This window comes from Brassica oleracea, chromosome C8, assembly GCF_000695525.1.
Source record: "Brassica oleracea var. oleracea cultivar TO1000 chromosome C8, BOL, whole genome shotgun sequence".
NCBI classification, from domain to species: domain Eukaryota; kingdom Viridiplantae; phylum Streptophyta; class Magnoliopsida; order Brassicales; family Brassicaceae; genus Brassica; species Brassica oleracea.
The window spans coordinates 33958519-33981314 of record NC_027755.1 but is presented as its reverse complement, the minus strand read 5'-3'; the positions used below and the strand labels follow the sequence as shown (position 1 = coordinate 33981314).

The following is a 22796-nucleotide window of genomic DNA, read 5'->3' as shown; positions in this document are numbered from 1 at the left end:
CACCCAAATCTCCTACAGACATAGCATCCAACATTGATGTTCGAAATCTATCATTCTACAAACCGCATCTAATAGTGAAAAGAACCGATGACTTACAGATTTGGACCCAGAAGAATTTTGAGTCGTTTCCCGACAAAGAGTTGTTCTTCTCGAAGTTTTTCATCACGTCGCCGGAAATCGCCGGAGTCACCTTTTCTCTCAGATTAGGGTTCTAATTTGGTGATTTCGAGTATCTGAGATAAAATGGGGAAGAAGATTGATAAAAACTAACGACCGACGTTATTTTACTTAACGAATGATTTTTCTGGGCATCAATTTACCGAATCAACAAATAGTTGAGGCATAAAAGTGCGCGATCAATAGTTCAGTATTTAAATTGCTGATTTGAAATAGTTCAGGAATTAAATGCTCATTTTCCCACAAGTTGAGTTTAATTCTGCTGGGGGCGGGGCATGAAATTTAATTTTATTTGGATTCAGTTCTAATTTGGAATCCAATTACTCAAAAGTAGTTATTCAATTACTCCGTATTTTATAACAATATATATACATTTCTAAACACGTTTTATACATTTATAAATATATAAGATAGACAATTCTAGTTAAAGTAACGATACATTTTTATTAACAAATACATTATAGAGGGTGGAAGCCCCTTTAGTCCAGTGGTTTGACTAATAGTTCATTAATGCTTCTACACTAGTAGGTCTGGGGTTCAAACTCAAGAAAAAGCAAATTATGCAGATTATGGAGAAAAAAAGGTTACAAGAGTTCTTCAGCATGGTGCAGGACGTATCATCGAACATGGATCTCATAGGACGGTTCAGAGTGATGCAGTCAGACATGCCTTCTCATATGATGGTAGAGTTGTCGGCTGTAGAATCGTCTATGTAATATTTCTCATCGTTTTAATAGCATAATTAATAGCATAGAGAGAAGTTCCTCTCAAACTTTTTTCTTCTTAGCAATTGCAAATCCTTCAGAGGAAAAGAGTTAAACTTATCTTTTTGTTGTTAAAAACTGTTCGATCTATGGATCGATTTTAACTTCGTTTGGCGAGTTGTTCTTTCGCTTTGGCGATCTTTGAAGTGTTTTCAAGTTTCAATTTGAAGCCGATCTTTACATTTTCTTTTTAATCCTTCGATTGGAACTGATCCTAATAAATCCCGATCTTTTGTGATCGGTCTTCTTGTAAATAGTTTCAGCCTTTCGTGAGTCTTCATCCCTATACCATTGACTCTTGTTTGGATTCCTCTTCCATCGTCTCAACTGAACACCCTTCTATAGGAATCAGTCTTTACTGTCTCATAGCCGCTACTCGGCGCTCTAAGGTAAAGCTTCTTGGTTGAAGGATGATTGAGTTTTGATGGGATTCGTAGGTTTTTGTGAAGAAGATTTAGCTTGTAAAAGCGGTCCAACAAAAAATCTCTCTTCAATTGACTGAGTTTTCCCCTGTATTAAATCAACGATGAACCTTGGTCTCCGATCAATGAGTTGAGGTTGAAACGAAAGGTGTCTCTGGCAGTGAGTACAAACAAGTCTTAGATGATGGAGTTGCTGTGATGATCCAGTTGCAGATTCACCGGTAGTATAATCGGACGGTGAAGCCAATGGCGGCGGAGCCCTAGCGGTGGAGTCAAGCCTCGTGTCCTCCACGTGAGCCGTGATATCGCCGCATAGCAGCATCAATCCCTCAAGCTTACACGTATTTGGGCTTGAATTTTATATTTTACTAGTAGTATTCCGGCGCTTTGTATGTTTTATTCTTAATTTACAATTTATTTTATTGTCTTAGTAAATAGAATATGTTCAAAATATGAAAATTAAAATATGTTGAAAGATAATGATATTTTTTTCCCGATCCATTTGATAGTTGTTAGCGACTACATGATATTAATTACTTTATTTTGAAGTTGCTTATTTCAAATTAGAATAGTATAAGTGGTTGTGACCAATCAATTCAATAAAAATAGAATAAAAAGTCGATAATCGTAAAAAAGTTAATTTAGTTAAAACTTAAACATAAAGTAAAGTTAATGTTTTATTTAGAGAACATTCTTATACTGTTAAGTACCATGTGGACTGTATATATAAGGAATGACATTTGAAATTTTATTTCATTTAAGTACCAAATAGTACTTGTGGGCGAGTGACCAAATGATCAAATGATCAAATGATATTTATATTATTTAAAGTTTAACAAACTTTTGAAATTTTAATTTAAAATATTATTAAATTTTGCTATTTGTTGATTTTTCAAAAAATTACAATCTATTTTATTATTCTATTTATAGATTATATACTTGTTCGACCATTAATATTTTTCATGAAAATGAATTTGTTTTAATTTTTTAAAATGTTTTTCTAATTTGAATATGATAATAAGAAAATAATATTTTTATAAAACAATTGTGGTCGATTGTGTTAGCTTATGTTATTTTTCCTTTTAAATGTTTGTTTTACCTTTTATTTTATACATTTTTATTTAAACTGTTGAGTTATATGATGTAGCTGATTTATTGTAAACAAAAATATTTCTTAACATTGATAACCGAGTAGTAATAGATTAGCTGGACAAACTTAACTTATTAAAAATAGTGACATGGTTTAAAGAAAATGTTTTCGTTAAAGTGATTTTTTTAAAAAAAAAACCTTCAATGCAATGTCCATGTGAGCGCGTCTTCATAGTCAACCAGTCGTCAAACTTGTTGATTTCATTATATTTCTTCTTCTTTGTGGAGCGCCCTTCCTCCAGAACTGCTGCATCCTCTCATGTATTCTTGTCAGCTACAGGTGACTCATTTGGTTCATGTTGGGGTCAAAACCGGTCACGACGAAATCAATGCCTGAAAGTTCCCGGAAAACCAACTCTCGATCGATCCTTGAAAACTAGACATTCTCAGAAAACTGTTAATCAAGTAAAAGACATTTTTTCGCGGATGCAAATCGAGGAATTTTGAGAAGAGGATCAGTCTGGATGAGGTCTCGATCGTAATCAAGGACCGTCTCAACCGAGGTCACCTCGCCCCTGGGCGAGGACGACGCGCACCGAGGTCACCTCGCCCATGGGCGAGGACGACCCGCGCCGAGGTCACCTCGCCCATGCGCGAGGACGACCCGCACCAAGGTCACCTCACCCATGGGCGAGGACCGACCTCCCGTCCCGAAACCGTGCATCCTCGTCTAAGTTCCTGTAACACAATCCTCGGGCTCTTGGACGCAATACCCATGTCTCGTCTCGCTTAGGATTATCAAAGAAAGACTTCGGGAAAAGTTATAAAAACTTGGTCGTCGAAATGGATTCATGCCTGCCGTATAAAACGGCTAAGGTTAGCTTGAACACCAGTTGCCTTAACTATACGGAGAATTAGAATCCTTTCGGAAAAACCAACGGCTGTTTCTTAGGAAAAATCGTAAAAACGTCTAAGTCCCAAAACGGCCCAAAAGGGGCATGAACCGCGGCTAAACGGCCTACTTACGATTTTAGAATATGATTGAGCCTAAGGCTGATATGACGGTCTATTTTTTATTCGCAAGAAAATATAAATGTCAAGTTTCCGAAGATAATCATGAAGGGTGACGAAGAATGGAAAAGCCCGTCTCGCGACGAATCCGGCCCGAGAAAAGGTGCAAACTGACTTAGAGAGAGTATATAAGGAGGGCTTAAGGCGAGGAGCACGAGAGAGCTTTCTCAGAGCAAACTTAATACATAGAGCAATTTAGGTATTTTTTCCATTTTTACTATCGAGCTGCGACTCGACTAGGTTAGAACTTAGGTGGCCAGACTAGCGAACGTACCGACAGCTCTCGTGGCCTAGGATCTTACCTGTTGTTCACGCTCAAACGCAAATTTGGAAATAAGACCTCTTTGTTCTCTTTTCGCTCTTTTACGATTTATTACTTTCGACTCTTTCATATTGATTGTGTTGTGCGTGACCCAGCAGATAATCGGGACCTTCAGGGAAGGCTAGGTTAACTTGGCTTTTCTCCGATTAACAAATCTCGACGGTGTGAATTCCGGTTCTCACAGTTCGGCGCTAGAAGGAGGGGGGGGTACGGATCTATCTCTCACGCAACCGCGCACGCTCAGTTAGATATGACGATCGACGCTGACAAAGACAAGCAAACGAACAACGGGACTTCCGTCAATGCCAACGCTGAAAGAACTCCATTTGGAAACGTATCCACGGTCACTACGAACGCCGTGATACTGGACCAGATGAAAGAAATGTTCGCCTCCGCTCAGAAGAAGTCGGACGAACAAGGAAAGCTCGTGGCCTCTCTCGCAAAACAGGTGGAAACCTTAACGGCGAAGGCCAAGAGAAAAAACCAGCGCGGGGCCACAAGAGCCCGCAGCGGCAAAAGACTCGATTTCGAGACTCCGTGCGATCGGGCCACACGGGCAGACAAGGATTCTTCAGGTCAGTACCCTGACGAAACAGTCCCGCCAGGCGCACAACCGACCGCGGAGAACCTTCCACCTCCCGCCAGGAGCAACGAAGGAGGCGATTTCGAGCGGATCGATCTGGACATAAGTGACCAGTCCGATCATTCGGACGGAGGTGCCGACGTCCATCCGAGAAGAATGCGAAGCCAGTCCACTCGGCAGGACGCGTCGTTCGAAAAGCCCATGACAGAGGAAGAGGAAAACCTCTATTGGGTAGAGCAGGAAGAACTGACCGAGAATCAGGCTCGGATCCACCGCAGCCAACGCCGACAGGCTCACAAGGCTGCTAGAAATCCTGATGAGATCCATGATCTCCGCGAGTACATCGCAAAAACTGCGGCAGAAGTCAAGGCGGTAAAGTCACATATTCACCACGCGACAAGCGCTGCACCCGAGATCGACAGACTTCTCGAGGAAGCGCGGAAAACTCCGTTCAGTGCCCGGATCACGGAAACTAGCATCTCAGATCCTGGGAAGATCAAAATTCCCGTCTACGATGGCACCACCAACCCGAAGGCGCATCTGTAGTCTTTCCAGATCGCGATGGGAAGGTGCAAACTCAAGGAACGCGAACGAGACCCTGGCTACTGCCTCCTCTTCGCCGAAAACCTCAAAGGAGCCGCGCTCGAATGATTTTCTCGTCTGAAACGGAACTCCATCGGAAGTTTCCGTCAGCTCGTCTCGGAGTTTCTAAAATAGTATTCCATGTTCATGGACAGGGAATCCTCAGACGTCAAACTTTTGGAGTCTATCTCAAAGAGAAGACGAACTACTCCGCGAATTCATGAACATGTTCGAACTGGTAATGGCAAGAGTCACTGGAATCAGCGACAAAGTGGCAGTCAACGCTTTGCGGAAAACTCTCTGGTACAGGTTGAAACTCCGGCAATGGATATCCCTTGAAAAACCGAGAACAATCCAGAACGCTATTCAAAATGCGACGGACTTCATCCTGATGGAAGAAGAGATGAAAGTCCTCTCCCAGAAGTACAACCCGCTGAAGACGTCCGCGAGAAGGAAAAACCCTCGCAACGACAGATATGTCCACCACGAGGGAGAAGATCTCCAGGACGAGCATAATTACGCTATCAACTCCGAACAGGGAAAGACTTCCAGAAATACCTGGACCAGGAACTAGTTCAAGGATAATTCCTACTGCGAGTTCCACCAGGCCAGAGGTCATTCCACTATGAACTGCAAGGTTCTCGGCGCAAGGATTAATATATAGGGGAGTATCTAATTACATCTTTCTTTCCATTTAGTATTACCCCTTATGCTTTGCAAGCTCCTACCCTTATATTTCTACGGAGCTAATAGCCTAATACGAAGAAAAAAGAAGAACCTTCGACCCTAAAGACAATTGAATTGTACACACCCAAAATACACTATAAACGTGCTTAGATCTAAACAATTCCTCAGGCCCAAAACTATAAGATTTACCACTTAGTTACTAATTCAAGTAAATAAAATCCTTATCATAGTAACAAAACCACCTTCTGTGCCTCCACATTTACGAAATCAGTAATACAACCTAAAATCATAAACAAAATAATAGTTCGTAACTTTGGTCTTTGGACAATGGTAAAAATAGGCAAACACACATCATAACTAAAAACCATAGTTCAACATTCTGGACAACGCAATTTCCAAGTCTTATTTCCAAAGATCATTACTAGATGGTTCATAGGGATTTTTCGGTTTTAATAAAGAAATTTTGAAAAGAAAAAAAAATTATAAAAAATTCGAATTTGAAAAAATATAAGTCGAAAACATAAAAAAATTATTTTTATTTTTTTATTTAAATAATTATTTATTATATATATATATATATATATATATATATAACAATGGTATAAGAGTATTTGCCATCTAATGAAGAAGATATTTTTGAAAATGTTTCTTTATTGGTGGTTAACATGAATAATGATATTAAGAAAGTGGTAACCATAAAAATTCTCCATATAATTATGATCTGAAACAAATATATTCTAAAACATCATTTTCCTGTTAAATTAGAAAATATTATTATTAAACTATATATATAGTCTTTTAAAATTGAGATTTAATTATTTTATCAATTTTGATTATATTTTAATTGATTTAGCTCGGAGGTAGACTAATTTATTACCTTGAAAGAGATAATTTGTGTAAGAAAATTTTAAACTTGAATCTTCTTGAAATATATGTAGTATTATTTATTTAAAATTTATATTTTTTACTATGTCAAACTGAAATAGAAATGAAAAGAATATATACATACATATATATATATATATATTCTTATTATATTTTCTAAAAAAATTTAATTTTGTATTCTCTAAAAATAGAGAATAATGAAGATTACTCTCATTTTAATTGAAACCAAAAATATTTATGAAAAATAATAATATGATCTCAGAATTCTTTTCATTATTTTTTTGTTTATAATATCATTTTAATCTATAATAATTTTGAATGCTCCATAAAATTAATATAAATTTATATAAAATAGTTTTTTCTATAACTTTCCGCCTGTAGGGTGGGTCAACCCTAGTAAATATAATTCGAAAGTACACTTTAATTCATAAACACGGTGAGTTTAAAGTTTAAACAATTTGCAATAATAAAGTTTAGTAACATGATTTGAAGTTGATTGTTAAGAAGAGAGAAACATAAACAAATTAAAAATAGTACCTAACACCTTTAAATAATGAAATAACATTATCTAAACTTCAGAAAGAAATTTATTCATAACCAAATTTTAAATGCAATTATTAAAGCATAAAATTTTATAATTTGGGGTTTCTTCATGACTAAGCTGCGGTGTCTCGACCGAATGAGTGATTGGGTTTTTGTCTGAATAGAGTTGGGGAGTATGGACAAATTGTATGCCATCCAGATTAAACTTTGGTAATATGTCTTGGGGTTGTTCACGTCGCTTGCGGATGTGCCAGTTGTGTTTTGTCCAACCATTGTGGTTCGTGTTCTCACGTTTAAATCTTCAAAGGGTTTGTTAAATCCTCTTTTTTCTAACGCTAAATGATGGATCTCAAAATTTACTTCAGAACTTAGGTTTTGGTTACGTGTATAAGAAAAGATGTATAGAAGACTATTTTTGACGATTCTATATATGAAGTGTATTTTATTGATAATACAAATAGAAAATGAATATTAATACATGAAGTATCTAAGAACAAAAGACGTATGTATGTAGTGAAAGTGTTGTATAGCTCTAAAAGAATTTGATCCCCCTCTTTCTTATCATTGGTTTTGTTTTTATAGGCTATCGTAACGGCCACGTAATCTTTAACGAATATCAGGTGCTTCTATGGCCGTCTTTACTGCATTGGCCTCTGTTACACCTGCGGTTTGGATGTGTCAGCTTAGCATAGGCCATTTATTGAGCTTGGCATGGACCTTGAATCTTTGTGGACCCATTGTCTTCTAGTAGTTTGAAGGACTTTAACCGGATTCTCGGTTGGATATGGAACTAAGTGAAATCTGTCTCCAACAGATTAGACTTAAGAACGATCGAAAGGGATATTCCAATAGAATATTTTGATAAAAAGGATGATGAACAAAAGAAAAATGTCGCCTCGAGACTCGAATTGTGGTTGAAACATCTTCTTTTTTTTTTTAACAAGGCGTTGAAACTATTTTTTGAACATTTTGAATAATGTATTCATATGTCAAAAATAAAGTTTTATTTGAACGAGAAATGGAGGTTTAATGTGTGTGATTTGAGAAATTTGTACAAAGTAGCAAATACACTCATTGGATATTTGAACTTGGATTTGAGTTTTGTCAGCTAACAAATCAAAACTTGTACAAAGTTTCCATTAGTGCACCATGGAAGTTAGTTGACAAATCACATACGTTAAAGTTTCTATTAGTGCACCATGGAATAAATTCAAGTTAATTTGAACTTGGATTTGTCAACTTGCTAATATATGGATTACTAATGGATTTGTCAACTTGCTAATATATGGATTACTAATGAAAATAATGGAATAAATTCACTTACTAATTGACAATAATTAAAGTTTTCATTAGTGCACCATGGAAGTTTCATTTTTGTGTTGAAGAATGAAATTTTTGCTTCTCATTATTTTTCTATAAAAGGGCTTATAAGCATTATAGAAAAAATAGACTTTGAACAACAAATCACTTTCTCCTATTTTGAATAGTTATGTTAGTATTTATTTATTTTTATTTTGAGGCTGAGAGTACAACACAAAATTAGGTTCGATAGATTCTGTTTTCGGTGATGGTAGACAAAAACAATGCTGCAGTTGTATCCTGGGAATCTGAGCGCTATGAAACCGTCACACTACGGAGCGTTTAAAGATTTAAGGAAAGAGATTAATCATCTAGACTCTGCAATTCTTCTTTATTTTATTATTTCAGTATTGTAATTTTAATTTATGTTATTATTATTCTTTACAAATACCAGTTGTTCCGTGGCAGTGAAATAAGACACAAGGTGAAATAAGACACAAGGTTGAAACATCTATAAAGTGATTTTCATCCGATTAGTGTTTAGATATTTGACTTGATGAAGATTTTGTTGACACCGTAATATCACTTTAAACATTCTGATATATATATTTTTTAAGTAGTTTGTTAAATTTGTGTTTCTCGTGACATTTACTTTAACGTATGTAATTTCTCTAACATAAAATATTTTAAAACAGGACATCTGTAAATAAAAAAAAAAACTTTTACTTAACTTGCGTGTTTCATTAACCAAAGCAATGCGCAAACGTTATTTTGCAATCAACAACAAAGATTCATTGAATATTTATATTTATAAATAGCATTGGCCCCCCGGCCTCATCCCAAAGATTCTAAACCACGTCACCACCACCTTCGCCGTAGAATAATTCAAAAAACATGACTGCCGTCTTCACCGTCGTTTCCTTTCTAGCCTTCTTCCTCTCGCTAGTCGTCGTTTCCGGTGACGTCATCAGACTACCTTCGCAAACTTCTAGGTTCTTCCGCCCAACAGAAGACGACGTCTGCGATGATTCTTCCGCCGGTACTAAGTGGGCCGTTCTCGTCGCCGGGTCTAGAGGATACTGGAACTACAGGCATCAGGTATTAATCGCGATTCTCTCTTGAAGTTTTCGATCTTTAAGTTAGCTTTATGTGTACGTACGTGACGTACGTCTTCTTCTAACGTCAATCATTTCTTGATAAGAGAATGCATGAGCCCACGGTTTTCTTGAAAATCTTTTATTTCTTGATTATTATAACAATTCGAATATAATATATTTTACAAGTTCCCTTCCAATTTCTTTTTAAGTTGGATTTATTCAGTTTGAGCTATAGTTAAACTTGCATGTGGTGTTAATGTGTCTTAAGACCAAAGTCCTGAGCTCGCTATAGCCCCTGCAGGTCCGTGTGCAGATTCTGTATGTGGGTCAGCTAAACCCGTATAGTTCTTGCATGTGGTGTTCATATATAGTTTTTTTGTTCAAATGTTGTGTGACTAATGAGTTGTTACAAAATGTTACAGGCGGATGTTTGTCATGCTTATCAGCTGCTGAGGAAAGGTGGAGTGAAAGAAGAGAATATTGTGGTGTTCATGTATGATGACATCGCAAAGAACAAAGAGAACCCAAGACCTGGAATCATTATCAACAGTCCTAATGGAGATGATGTTTATAATGGAGTTCCCAAGGTTTTTTTTTCTTTCGATTTTTAGATGTGCAAGTTATTATTGTGGATTTCATTGAGTTAATTGTTTTTTTGGATCTTATGCTTGTGGCAGGATTACACTGGAGATGATGTTAACGTTGATAATTTGTTTGCTGTAATTCTTGGAAATAAAACAGCTCTTAAAGGAGGAAGTGGTAAGGTTGTAGATAGTGGTCCAAACGATCATATCTTCATATACTATAGTGATCATGGTGGCCCCGGAGTGCTTGGTGAGTTCTACCTTGTTTTTTTTTGTTTCTCATGTTAATTAAAACCAACCAAGTTAATGCATGATTCAATTCTCCATGGTTTGTTTATAGGGATGCCAACTTCTCCGGCTCTATATGCAAACGATCTAAACGATGTACTGAAGAAAAAACATGCTTCTGGAACATATAAGAGCTTGGTACACAAATCTTCTGAAAATGCTTTTATTTTTATTTATTTGGCTTGACCCTTTTGTTTTTTGTTTTGGTTTGAAGGTGTTTTATCTAGAGGCATGTGAATCTGGAAGCATATTCGAAGGTCTTTTACCAGAAGGTTTAAACATTTACGCGACAACAGCAGCGAACGCAGAGGAAAGTAGTTGGGGTACTTATTGTCCTGGAGAGGATACTAGTGTACCGTCCGAGTTTGAGACCTGTTTAGGTGACTTATACAGTGTTGCTTGGTTGGAAGATAGGTAAATGCTTCAAAACCTATATATTATGATGATGATCTTTGTATAAGGATTCTTAGTTATTCCTCTGTTATTCTTTTTGTTTTAGTGATAAACACAATTTACAGACAGAGAGTCTGCACCAGCAATATGAACTGGTAAGTAAGCTTTCATGTTTTTTATTCATTGAGATGGTGAGTGAGTGAACATGCATCAAAAAATGGTTTCAATTTTTTTTTTGTTAGGTGAAGAAGAGGACTGCAGCTACTGGTTCGAGTTATGGTTCTCATGTCATGGAGTTTGGAGATATAGGACTAAGCAAGGAGAAGCTCGTCCTTTACTTGGGCACAAACCCAGACAATGAAAACGCCACCTTTGCTGATGAAAATTCACTCCGGCCATTTTCAGGAGTTACAAACCAGCGTGATGCGGATCTTGTACATTTCTGGGAGAAGGTTCAATCATTACTCTTTTTTCTCTTCTTATGATAATAATATCTGAATATTTTTAAAGTTAATTGTTCAAAAAATGTTAGTATAAAAAGGCACCAGAAGGTAGTGCAAGGAAAGCCGAAGCTCAGAAGCAAGTCCTTGAGGCAATGTCTCACAGACTCCATGTCGACAATAGCCTTCTGTTAATTGGGAAACTCTTGTTTGGCATTTCAGAAGGTCCTGCGGTGCTAAACAAAGTAAGGCCTTGTGGAAAACCGCTTGTCGATGACTGGGACTGCCTTAAAACACTGGTATATATCCTTCTGAATAATCTTTTACTTTCAGTCTATCACTACATACTGTTTTTTGATGTTTTAAGCTTTTCATGCGGGTTTGTTGATTAGGTGAGAGCTTTTGAGAAGCACTGTGGATCATTGTCTCAGTACGGATTGAAGCACATGAGGTCCATTGCAAACATATGCAACGCTGGGATTCGGATGGAACAGATGGAGGAGGCAGCAATCCAGGCTTGTCCCACTATCCCTACCGGTCCTTGGAGCTCCCTTCACCAAGGATTCAGTGCTTGATCATCCTCCCCAAGTATTTGTTGTTGTATGATGCTAATAACATCTCTATATGCATATATGTTAATATAAGTTTCCTTTCCAGTTTCAGATAAATAGAAACAGAAATTTGCAAGTACTTCTCCCAAGATCTTTTATATCAAATTCATAGAATCTATTACAAGAAGGTGAACAAAAACGTATGTGTTCCAAAATGTTTACAAGACTTTTAATATTAGGATATGAATTGAGTGATGACATACCAAGCTTTCATACGTTTATATATTATACAAATTTTGGAGAATAACATCTATCACACTACTCCAATGCATAACAACACAACGAAGAAGAAAGGAGAGAAAGGCTCAAGGGTAGTAGTGTTTACGCTCTTCTTGTATTGACCGGAAAATTCTTGCAGCGTTCTCACTCGCCAGATTGGCATTGTGCGGAACCACCTTGATCACTCTCGTCACTCCTGCTCCATCTCTCGTTGTCTGAGTCACAGTTGTTGTTGTGGTTGTGGTTGTCGTCATCATTTCCTCAGTAGGTTGTGCAGCATTGTTGATCTTGTCATCATGAACATCATCAACCGCTAAGAATGGTTGAAAGGACTTCTTCTTACCAGAGATTCCCTCTTGCCTGCTCTTTTTAGCCCGAGGATAAGATTTCGTTGGCTGTTGTTGTTGTGAAGTCGCTTCATTCACTGAGCTCTGTTGTTGGATGTTGTTGTTCATTTGCTCATTGGGTTGTTGTTGTTCTTGTTGTCCGGAATAGTAAGGGTTCATCATGATACCACCATATGGAGGAAAGTAGCCATTACCATGAGATGGGAATCCCATGCCCGGGTGAAACGGAGGAGGCTGACCACCACCACCACCCATGAACATTGGTGCAGGCATGAAATGACCATAATACCCTCCACAGACCGGCCCCGTGTGCCCCGGATCTGGACCTGGGTGCGGCTTGTATATCAGCCCTTCGGAAGGAGACATTACAGGGATCAACCATTGCTGGTTTCCTCCCGAAGGAGGAGGCTGAGGAGGATAGTAACATCCATTTGGAGAGGGTTGGTTGGTCGCAAAAGGCATCATGTAGTTGGAAGGTTGATGATGATGATGAACTTGACCTTGACCTTGACCTTGGTTTGGCAGCTTCCCAACTACGTTCTCAGCTGAGCATTCCATTTTATGTTGGTCAGTCTTGTCCGAGTCGCTGCTGTTTCTGTGTTTGATAACCTGTGGTAGAGGAGGCTTTACTATAAAACCTGATGGAAGGTGGAGCTGCTTCACTGGATAGCTTTTAGCAGTAACTTTTCCAACATAGCTCATGTCATCGACCAAAACATCCGGCGATGCAGCTATTAGTCTTTGGACCTGATTTATTACGATTACAATATTACAGCTGATCAGTGACAAAAAAAAAAAAAAACAATATTACAGCTGATTTATTACGATTACAACATTCATAATGAAAAGAAATTCTGAATTGAGATTTTTACCTTAATCAGCCTGTGCAGCTCAAACAGTTGAACAGCAAATACTCTTTGTTGACTGTAAGGAGAAACACAGTCAAATCAACAAGATGATATATAGTTGCAACAATCGAAAATGAAAAGAAGTATGAATACACAGCTCTAATCAAGAATGCCAAATCAATGCGTCCAAAGATGCACATAAAGGTATCATAAAACTGTTAACTAAGAAAACAAGAAAAAGAAAAGACAAGTTACTGATATCTAGAACTTTAAATCTCAGAGTATGGAGTCGTCCGTAGTTCACAATCACCCGCTAAGGATCCTCTTAAGTAACTAGGATTCAGCATTTTCATGAGACTCATAACCTAGCTTTTATGTATGGTTAACTAAAATTTAGATCCCCCGAGGTCCTCAGAAGCACGTTCCCCTACCTGGTTCAACCCCTTTGAGTGACAAGAAGGGGAAAATGCCCAAGAATAAAAAACAATACCAATACCAAACCGAGACAGGGACACATGTTCCAACAAGCAGATGCTAAGAAGACACAGTATAAAATCCATAAACTGTCTCGGCAGGCACCTTGCACTATGTACGAATGTCCCTCCCTGCTAACATGATCCAAATGCGTTAAATATGTTACAGAAAGGGTCTTTAACTACCATATATAATCGGACCACATTTTGGGGAGGATTCAGGGGCAAGCAAGCAAGCAAATAGGTGGAATCAAATAAATGTAGTGAGAACTTACTTGGCAATAGCTTTCCTTGCTCTCCAGAAACGTTTTTGACCCAACACTCCCACAACGTCATCGGGATAGACATCTAAGCTGGAAACAGAATCCACCATAGAATTATCATCACTCGCCTCCTCTTCATTATTTATCTCTTGTTGCAGAGAGGTGTATCCTCCTCCACTTGTACAGTACTCATCGTTAGCATTACCATGACCATGACCATGACCTTCTTCTTCCGATGCCGCCATGTGAGACTCAACTCCATTATTAATGCGTCCATCATCTACTCGGTCACTAGTCGATGCAAGATCCATTTCCTCTGTAGCTGAGTTAACTGCCAAGCCAACACCTCGCTTTGAGCCACTCTTGCCTCTGCCAGAACATCTAGAGTTAATAAATACTGGAACAGCGAAATCATCTTCCTCTCTAGCTATTTTCCTCTGATGATCATGATGTGCTGAAGAAGCCCGCACATTTTCCATGAAGGGCATATGGGAGACAAAGTTATCAGTTCCCTGGCCAGTAGACAAAGAATCAATATGAATCATTCACACTAGAATAGAAAATATGAATTTTTGCAATACTATCATTTAAAGAGAGTCCAAGAAAATAACATAGAGGCAAAAGCTGCATATAAAGATGTAACACTCCAAAAAGCAGCAATAATACCTGGTTAGATGATGGTCCAGGAGGAAGCAAAGGGGAGGTGTTACGGGGCAAAGACCCAGCACGATCACTACTAGTAAACCTCTGAGAAGGGATGCTAAGTTGCTCATAGAGAGCCATCTTGTTTCTTGGAGGAGCTCTTGGCCCTCCTTTCTCTGCATCCTTCACATGTAGCCTTGGGAACATCGGTTCCAATCTCTTCTCTTCTTCTTTCCCTCTCTTCATCACCAAACCCTAATTAATCTCAAGAAAACAGCCAACTAATCAACTATTAACCACCACCGGCTAAGATCAGATCTCACCGATAAAAGTTGAAATCAAACACTGACTCAACAGTAATCAGAACAAGGCCTAGAAACTAAGGACAGACCCAGATACAAAAAGACCGAAGCTCTTTCGTGGGGGAGCTAGTTTCTCAGGTGGGAATTGAAGGAGATGACTTGTGAGTTGTGAGAGGATAGGAGAAGAAAGGGGAAAAAAGAGTTAGAAGAGTGGGTCCCGATTAGATACAAGGAGAAGAAGATCCTTCCCGATAACCATTTTAATAAATAAAAATTTTAATAAAAATTTCATTTCACCAAGGAAAGTGCGTGACAACCCGGTTTTGTATTAATATATTGTAGAGAACCTAGAAAGTTTAAGAAATCTTTAAAGCTCATCCCACCATTAACATTAGTACATTACATCTTTTCTTTTTTGTTGCTTTTGTCCGTACGTTATCGTCGTCCGTTTGAAACTTTTTAATCTTATCCCTAAACTTTATCATCGTAAGCAAATCTAGTTTTATGTCCGAGATACGATGGTTATTGAAATATATATGGGTTGTGCTTTCAATAATCTTGTCCGTAGTTTTTTTGTCAAAAAAACCCATCCATAATCACCAGTTACCGCCACAAAATCTTTATACGTTAACTTGTTGCAGTGAACTTTAACAAAAAAACATTGTTGTTATTTCAATAAACACGGACATGGGCCATTATGCTTAATAGACTTTAGTCTACAGCTTTATCTCTCAAAACCCATAGTAAAACACAAGTCTAATGATACAAGCTTAGAGCCTAAGCATTTACAAATAGAAATTTAAGGTTAACTTTTATAATTGTTATCAAACATTTCATAGGCAAAAAATAGAAAATGGACAAATTAACAGGTAGTATACGATTTCTACATTTTAGCAGTATTTTATATTAATCATGCTATTAATTTCGCTGATTAAATCATTTTATGTAGTTTATCTTCTTTTTATCAACTTGTAGTTTATCTTTGTTGGCAAATAATTTGTTTTCTTTTTAAATCAAAATCGTTGAATTTTTCCATGGTAAACTTTGAGTATCTAACGCATTATAATTTTTTTTTAGGGCTGGAAAAATAAATCGAATCCGAAAATCCAAGCCGAACCCGATCCAATAAAAATGAATATCAAATGGATCTTATTTTATGATATTTTGGATTATTGATATTATCTGAAACCGAATGCAAACTTAAATAGATATCCGATAGAACCCGAAACATTTAAAACCCAAAAAAAAAATTATACCAAACATGATCTCAATTCCTAATATATATCCAAAATACACTAAGATATTATTGAACATATAAAATAATTATCTATTACATAAAGGTTGATGGTTGAAGGTGGTAGTTAAAACTTGAAGTTTTTAGATTTTGGTTTTATTTTCATTGAATAATGTTTTTCATTTCACAAGGCAACTTGATTTTCGTTTTATGCTTTCATTTTTTTTTCTATCAATAGCTATGTGTACCTTCATTTGATTTTGAATTATCATGTTTGATGTTTTTTTTAAAAAATTTTGAATCAATTTTACTCATGTTTTGGTTACAAAATACGTACAAATCAGGTACTTTAAAACCGAAAAACTAATTTTTTTTTTTGGTTACAAGGTAGGTACATATCATGAACTTTTAAGCCGAATAACCGATTGGAACCTAAACCCGGAAGTACATCTGATTGTACCAGTTCTTTGAAGATTTACTAATCTCGACCCACACCCGATAGAACCCGAACCGGTCTAGAACCAAACTTTTATATAATCCGAATGAAACTGATTTTAATAAATCCGAACGAGACCCGATTGAACAAAACCGAAACTTATTGTAATTTTTAACATGACACATTTTTAGGAAAGACACCTTTTATAATTTTAATAATCTCTTAAAAACAAATGCAATGTTTAGACTGAAAAGACAAGATCTGTCAACATTAATTAGGATTCCTATTTTGCTCCAAAAAAAAAAGAAGTTAGGATTCCTATTATTAATTGATGAGAGCAATAGTCAGCTAAAGCTCCAGCAGGGTAATAAGCAAAGCGACAAGTACTCACTAGTTCTTTGATGAGCTTTTCTTGGCTAAAATTGTTTGCTTAGATTGCAACAGAGTGGAACTCTGTTTCGAGCTATATATATAGCAGTTTGGGACATAAAATAGCGGGAAGGCTTACTTATTCCATTCAAAATTGAAGACACATTTTTGTAAACTTGGAACATGTTTCCATTCAGTTACATACTCTGGTAAGGAGCATACAAGTGAGAGACTCTCAACTCTCAAACAAAGGCGGAGAGAGCGTTGTTGAATTAGAGCACAACATCTAGAGATTTCGTAATGATAAAATAACCAGCGATCAAGGCATGATCACACCACTGATCAACGTCTTTACCCCAAATCTGACGCCCTTTGCGTCTTTCCAGCGAAATCTCCGCACAACAAATGATTTCTTGTCTATGAAAAAACAAAACCAGTTTGCCAGCGTAACTCACAGTCCTCGCCAAATGACAACCAACACGTCTCATCTCAGCCAAGAAATCATCCAAACCTTTCACCACTCCCCAACACTTGTGCTCTGGATCATACGCTCTCAATTCGTCGTCAATATAATCGTAGAAGTACAAAACATCATCAACAACACACGCGTTCTCCCAGTCCTTGGAGTCCAGCACCTCGTCCGTTTCCCATTTGCTTTCCTTTGGGTCGTAAACAAAGCTATCCTCAAAACCCCTCGCGTACATCTTACAAGCCATCACAGCCAGACCACCAGACAAATACATTTCACATCTCTCTGGCTTTGTCACCCACGTTTGTGTTTCTGTATCGAACACCACCATCGCCTCTGACTTTGAACTGATAAACCCAATTACATAGATTCTCCCGCCGATGACGTCAGCGGCTGTATCAGACATGGGGGCAGGCATCTTCGGGAGATGTTGCACAGTGTGAGATGTACAGTCGATGAAGAAGGCACTCGATGTCATCCCATCAAACACATATAACCTCGAGCCCACCGCTACAAAGCTTCCTTCGGGAGGCATATCCGGACGCCCAGGGATAAGTACCAAGCGGCGGTTGCTATTGCCATTGTCTTTCCGGCGGCGGAGCGTAAACAAACGGTTCACACAGTCGTCCCTGTTGCGAAGGACAACATAGAGACAATGCTCAGTGCAGCCCAGCGAAGATCGTCTCGCGTATATCTCAGGCGACGAAACGAGCGAACGGAAGCGCTTCGAAACGAGGGACACTCTCGGATAGTTACATATCGGCACACGCGCCAAGATGTCAACCACGACGTCCTCCGGAAGTGACGTAATCGGAGACGGCGGCGGCGATCGCTTCTTCTCTGCCCAAGACATGTCTAGATTGCAAAACCCTTTATCGCCGAGAGAGAGAGAGAGAGTACCAAAATGGTTTGAGTTTCACACAGTTCCCTTCCTCCTATCGCTTCAAACCATCCCCCGATTAAAACTCTAACCGGCTTTGGTTTCATCGACTTGTCTGATTGAACCAATTGTCGGGCGACCAGAAAAAAAAAACAATTATCAAGCCGACAGTTAATCTGTATTTTTCACAAGGTTAATTAAATATATAGTAAATATTAAATATTATATGACATGCAAAATAACCTTCTTTGTTGAAGAATAATGGAATAATGGATTTTTGATGATGCAAAAATGTATTAGACACTCTACATACTTTTGAAAGCAAATCTAGTCTACTGAAATTCAAAGGGCAATTCTCTCAAATAGCATTTTTTAAGTTTTTGTCACAAAAATAGCATTCAAAAAAGAAAATGACCAAATCTTTTTTATTTTGAAATTTTTAATCTTTATTTTTTTATTTTTTTAGATTTGAAACACTATCCCCAAAACTCCACCTCTTAACTTTAAACCCTAAGTTTAGATTAGTTAATCCTTGGGAAAAATATTTTTTTATCTTTTAATAAAATTTATTTTGATCATTTTCTTTATTGAAAACTATTTTTGTGACAAAAACCTAAAAATAGCTATCTAGGAAATTTCTAAAAATTAAATGTGAATTATTAAAATTTTGTTTTACATTTACCAAACGTTTACTCATTTGATAAATGAAAAATACAAGATGTATTAGTTTAAGAAATAGAAAAATAAAGGAGTTTTAGGCAAATGTTCTACAATACACTATATATATATATATATATATATATATTGAAAAGACAAGTAATTGATACAACTTTTCATATCAATGTTCGTAACTATTAAATGCACATTTTTATGATGAAAATAATAAAAATAAATATAAAATTCGAAAACTGAAAACTAACTGATGAATCTTTTCACAATTCAGTTAAAACAGTTATTTATTAATAAAATAATAATATAATGATTCTAAGTTAAATGATCTAAACTTTTTTAAAAATTTGATAAGTAAAACTTTAATTACTTAAGTCAATCTAACTTTAAATTACATTGGCATACTTTGACTTACACTTATCGTGATTGAATAATGTTTTATTAAAGCATTTTACAATCTAACTAACACAATTATATACTTCAAGTATTTTATACAATAAATTATGTTGGTGCAAACATCATTAAAAGATTAATTATTTAAAATTAAATAAATTAATGTTGCATAAAATAAAATATTTATTACAACAAGTAAATTACATTCTTACACATTTTCATAATCTCAAAAAAAAAACCATTGCATGATCAAAGGACACCTCCATATAGAAAGACACATCCATAGATATTTTAGTAACTTCTTTTAAACTAATGCAACATTTAAGATCAAAAGATAAATCTTTAAATATTTATTTTGGATTTCCAAAAAATTTGCATCCTTACACATTTTAAAAAACTTTTTATATTCATTATATGAGGAAAAAACACAATAATATATAAAGATACATTCTTTCACATTTTAACTTTTTCCAGCTAATGCAATTTTTAAAATAAAATGACACAAGATACTATTGGACCAGAATTTAGCACTAAATCCTTCCCGCCAAAAAGATAAAAAAGCGGTTAACGACGACCTCGAGTTGAGCTTAGACAGGCCCATGAAAACTCGTAACCCAAAGTCGGCCCATAAAACCCGAGATTCTTTGAGTATGAAAGAGTCAAAGAACAAGAGAATTATTCTCCTTATATATCGGAGAGCGATCAATAAAGAAGAAGTCGTAGCTAGAAAGGTGGAGCATGTGCAATAAATTATTAACCATATTACTAGCTTCTTGCAACAACCTTGCTGTCATATAAAAGAGGCATTGGATCTAACAAAGAGGACACCTTCTCGGGGAACGAAACAAAAACAAAAAGGATGAAAACAAAAGAATAAAGACTGACAAAGAGGTGGAGAGACTTCGGTCTCGGCAAGACGCCATCTTCCTCCACCAACACATGATGGAATCATCATATCTGTCTAATGATTAAACAAGTCATCCATTTCTTTATGGTTTAAGAAGAACGAGAGAGATGAGATTCCCAATAATCATCTCACGACGTAAACACATCTTTGTAACAGTGAAAACAAGAATCCATGACGATAGCGACCCTTGTATCATGTTAATGATCGACCTTATCTTCATACGACAAGATCGATCTAAAGAGATCATATGCAGTTCGAGAACTTATCAATCGTACACTAACTACTAATTATTCAAGACAAGAGATCTCGAAGCAAACATCGAGCTCGAGACCGACAAAGTCGAGGTCTCGCCCATGACCGAAGAAACCAACATCTCTTTCTAGATGATTATAATCGAACTACGTTTAGACTTATCCTTGACGAGTACGTAGGCAGCTCGATCCCGAGTTCAGTCACGATCCTTCTTAATCCTGATATCTCTATGATATTCGACCTGCGAATATAGTCCATTCTTGTCGACTCATACCTGATTACATTGTTGCGTTCTAAGGATATCGTTGCCCACGTTATTTCTTCCCTAGATTGAACTCCCGATCACTATCAAATTCTTAGTGTAGATTTTAGGATCTACAGATACATTGTTACACTTTTTCAAAAATATTTTTAAACCAAACACATAAATATATAAATACATATCTTTTGACATTTTAACCGTTTCTTTTCAACAAATGCAACAAATAAAATGACACGAGATACACTGGGATTGCTATTATTAATAGATATTTGTATATCTAAACAATTAACTATTAATTGTATTTTTCATATTTAATGTTTTCTATTTTAATTAAGATTATGATTTTTCATATAAAGAATTTATTATAGATAAATATTCAAGCCTAAGCTTGTATTTAGTTTTGATATAATTAATAAAGAATTTTATTTTTTTGAGAGAATCTTTTTTTTCTTTCTATAACTTGTATTTATTTGATTAGATTTATCAATAAAAAAACGTCTCAAGCGAGGTTTTTTAGAATCTTCCTATTGAGTTTGCAGGTTCTAAGTGAGCATTATATAATCCCTTCGTTAAGGTGTTTATTGTTGCTTCCAATTAGAGGTCTTTAATATTTATTTCGGTTTGATTTTGGTTCTTTTTTTTATTTTTCAGCATTTCGATTTATAAAAAATAGCTACCATATTAAAACTATATATACTTTTGTTTCGTTTGGTTTTTATACCGTTGGTTTTTAGTTTATTCGGTTTTATACCAAAAACCCATAAATATATTTATCTTTTACAATATTTTGTAAATTTTACTTTATATAATTAGAAATCGGCGTTAATAAAACATGAATGTATTTTGTTTTAAATAGACTTATTTTTTACTATTTAAAATAATTAGTAAACATGTTAAGTTGATAACAATAATAATAGTTTTTATAGAATAAAAAAAATTAGTAATCTATAAAAAAAATAAATAACTAAATATTTGTACACATATCTGTCAATGACAAAAGTAAAATTTTTCTTTTAATTTGATAAATATGAAAAATAACTTTTAACTTAAAACAAAATATTATATTACTAAAATCAACATTTTAACTATGAAGATCATATCAATAAATAAATTATGTATATATAATTAATTAAATTATAGAATTTACATATAATTATACTACTATATTTACATTAATCGGTTTATTCAGTTTGATCGGTTTATATACCAAATCATATCCATATACCGAGTTTTTAGAAAGAAAAAAAATTCATTTAGTATATGTGATTCTATCAAATCCAAACTACTTTCTCTATTTCGATTTGGTTTTACCGGATTGGACATCCTCAGTTCCACTTCATCACTTTATCTTGTTTCTGCCACCGAAATATTAATAATAGTATGGAAGATCTTTCGATATTATTGTGGCAAGTATATTTTAAATAGGAATAGGGAAATTTTGAGCGAAAAAAAAAGGATAGGAATATTGGAGTCGGTAATAACATATATAACCGGATATACTTAGAAGGTTTAAGAGCCTCCTCCTGACCCGATAATGTCTCCTCCTCCTCTTCCTCCTCCTCTGATGAAAGTGATGTTAGGAATTTTCAAGGCTCCTAAGACAAATGTTGTAGTATAGTGATTGTCGAACCAGTTCTGAGGGATATCAAAGCACTGAGAATGTAAGTACTCACTTAATCTAAGTGCAACCAATGATTTAGATGGATTTTAAGCTATGACTAAAACTAGAAAGCAATAACAGAATGATACTTTCTTGACTAAGGGAAAAGAGAACTCATGGGCATAGAGATTAGACCTTGGGTGATCAAGTATCGAACTAAGGATGGCAAATGATCAATCAAACTATCAACCTTAAGCCTAGACACAATTCTAAGCAACCTCTATGTCTAGATGAATGCTCATTTGCTAACATATCTCAAACATCAAATGTCTTTGGTTGAATAATATGAAAGCAATCATTACTAACAAGTCTATTAGCTATCTTAGCATCTTTA

The 22796-nt window shown here is 36.0% G+C and overlaps 3 protein-coding genes across 4 annotated transcripts; 1 reads left to right on the top strand and 2 right to left on the bottom strand.

Annotated features, from left to right (window-relative positions):
* The first annotated feature begins 9244 nt into the window (after positions 1-9244).
* On the top strand, positions 9245-11916 carry LOC106312010 (vacuolar-processing enzyme alpha-isozyme). 2 transcript variants are annotated; one of them, XM_013749376.1, is made up of 9 exons: positions 9245-9522; positions 9944-10108; positions 10199-10355; positions 10446-10531; positions 10608-10807; positions 10893-10941; positions 11029-11238; positions 11328-11525; positions 11619-11916. In XM_013749376.1, exons 1-9 carry the CDS (start codon positions 9319-9321, stop codon positions 11799-11801), a joined length of 1452 nt encoding a protein of 483 aa, XP_013604830.1. In that variant the 5' UTR covers positions 9245-9318; the 3' UTR covers positions 11802-11916. The 2 variants fall into 2 exon arrangements, with proteins under 2 accessions (XP_013604830.1, XP_013604829.1); XM_013749375.1 differs by having other exon boundaries at positions 11319-11525.
* Positions 11917-11980: 64 nt separating this feature from the next.
* On the bottom strand, positions 11981-15161 carry LOC106312009 (protein EARLY FLOWERING 3-like). The gene is made up of 5 exons (XM_013749374.1): positions 14980-15161; positions 14654-14884; positions 14000-14499; positions 13276-13327; positions 11981-13150 (listed from the first exon to the last, which is right to left on the bottom strand). The coding sequence occupies exons 2-5, from the start codon at positions 14873-14875 to the stop codon at positions 12143-12145; spliced, it is 1782 nt and encodes a 593-aa protein (XP_013604828.1). The 5' UTR covers positions 14876-14884; positions 14980-15161; the 3' UTR covers positions 11981-12142.
* A 1939-nt stretch (positions 15162-17100) lies between these two features.
* LOC106309920 (F-box/kelch-repeat protein At4g38940-like) lies at positions 17101-18353 on the bottom strand. The gene has a single exon (XM_013747077.1). The coding sequence runs from the start codon at positions 18290-18292 to the stop codon at positions 17243-17245; it is 1050 nt and encodes a 349-aa protein (XP_013602531.1). The 5' UTR covers positions 18293-18353; the 3' UTR covers positions 17101-17242.
* Between the last annotated feature and the right edge of the window lie 4443 nt (positions 18354-22796).

Bases quoted from the DNA above. Each gene is read 5' to 3' on its own strand.
- LOC106312010 (XM_013749375.1), top strand. From the start codon at position 9,319: ATGACTGCCGTCTTCACCGTCGTTTCCTTTCTAGCCTTCTTCCTCTCG. The intron at 9,523-9,943 runs GTATTAATCGCG...AAAATGTTACAG, and splicing joins ACTGGAACTACAGGCATCAG to GCGGATGTTTGTCATGCTTA. The intron at 10,808-10,892 runs GTAAATGCTTCA...TTTTTGTTTTAG, and splicing joins GTTGCTTGGTTGGAAGATAG to TGATAAACACAATTTACAGA.
- LOC106312009 (XM_013749374.1), bottom strand. From the start codon at position 14,875: ATGAAGAGAGGGAAAGAAGAAGAGAAGAGATTGGAACCGATGTTCCCA. The intron at 13,328-13,999 runs GTAAGTTCTCAC...TTCTCCTTACAG, and splicing joins GCAAGGAAAGCTATTGCCAA to TCAACAAAGAGTATTTGCTG. The intron at 13,151-13,275 runs GTAAAAATCTCA...GTAATAAATCAG, and splicing joins AGCTGCACAGGCTGATTAAG to GTCCAAAGACTAATAGCTGC.
- LOC106309920 (XM_013747077.1), bottom strand. From the start codon at position 18,292: ATGTCTTGGGCAGAGAAGAAGCGATCGCCGCCGCCGTCTCCGATTACG.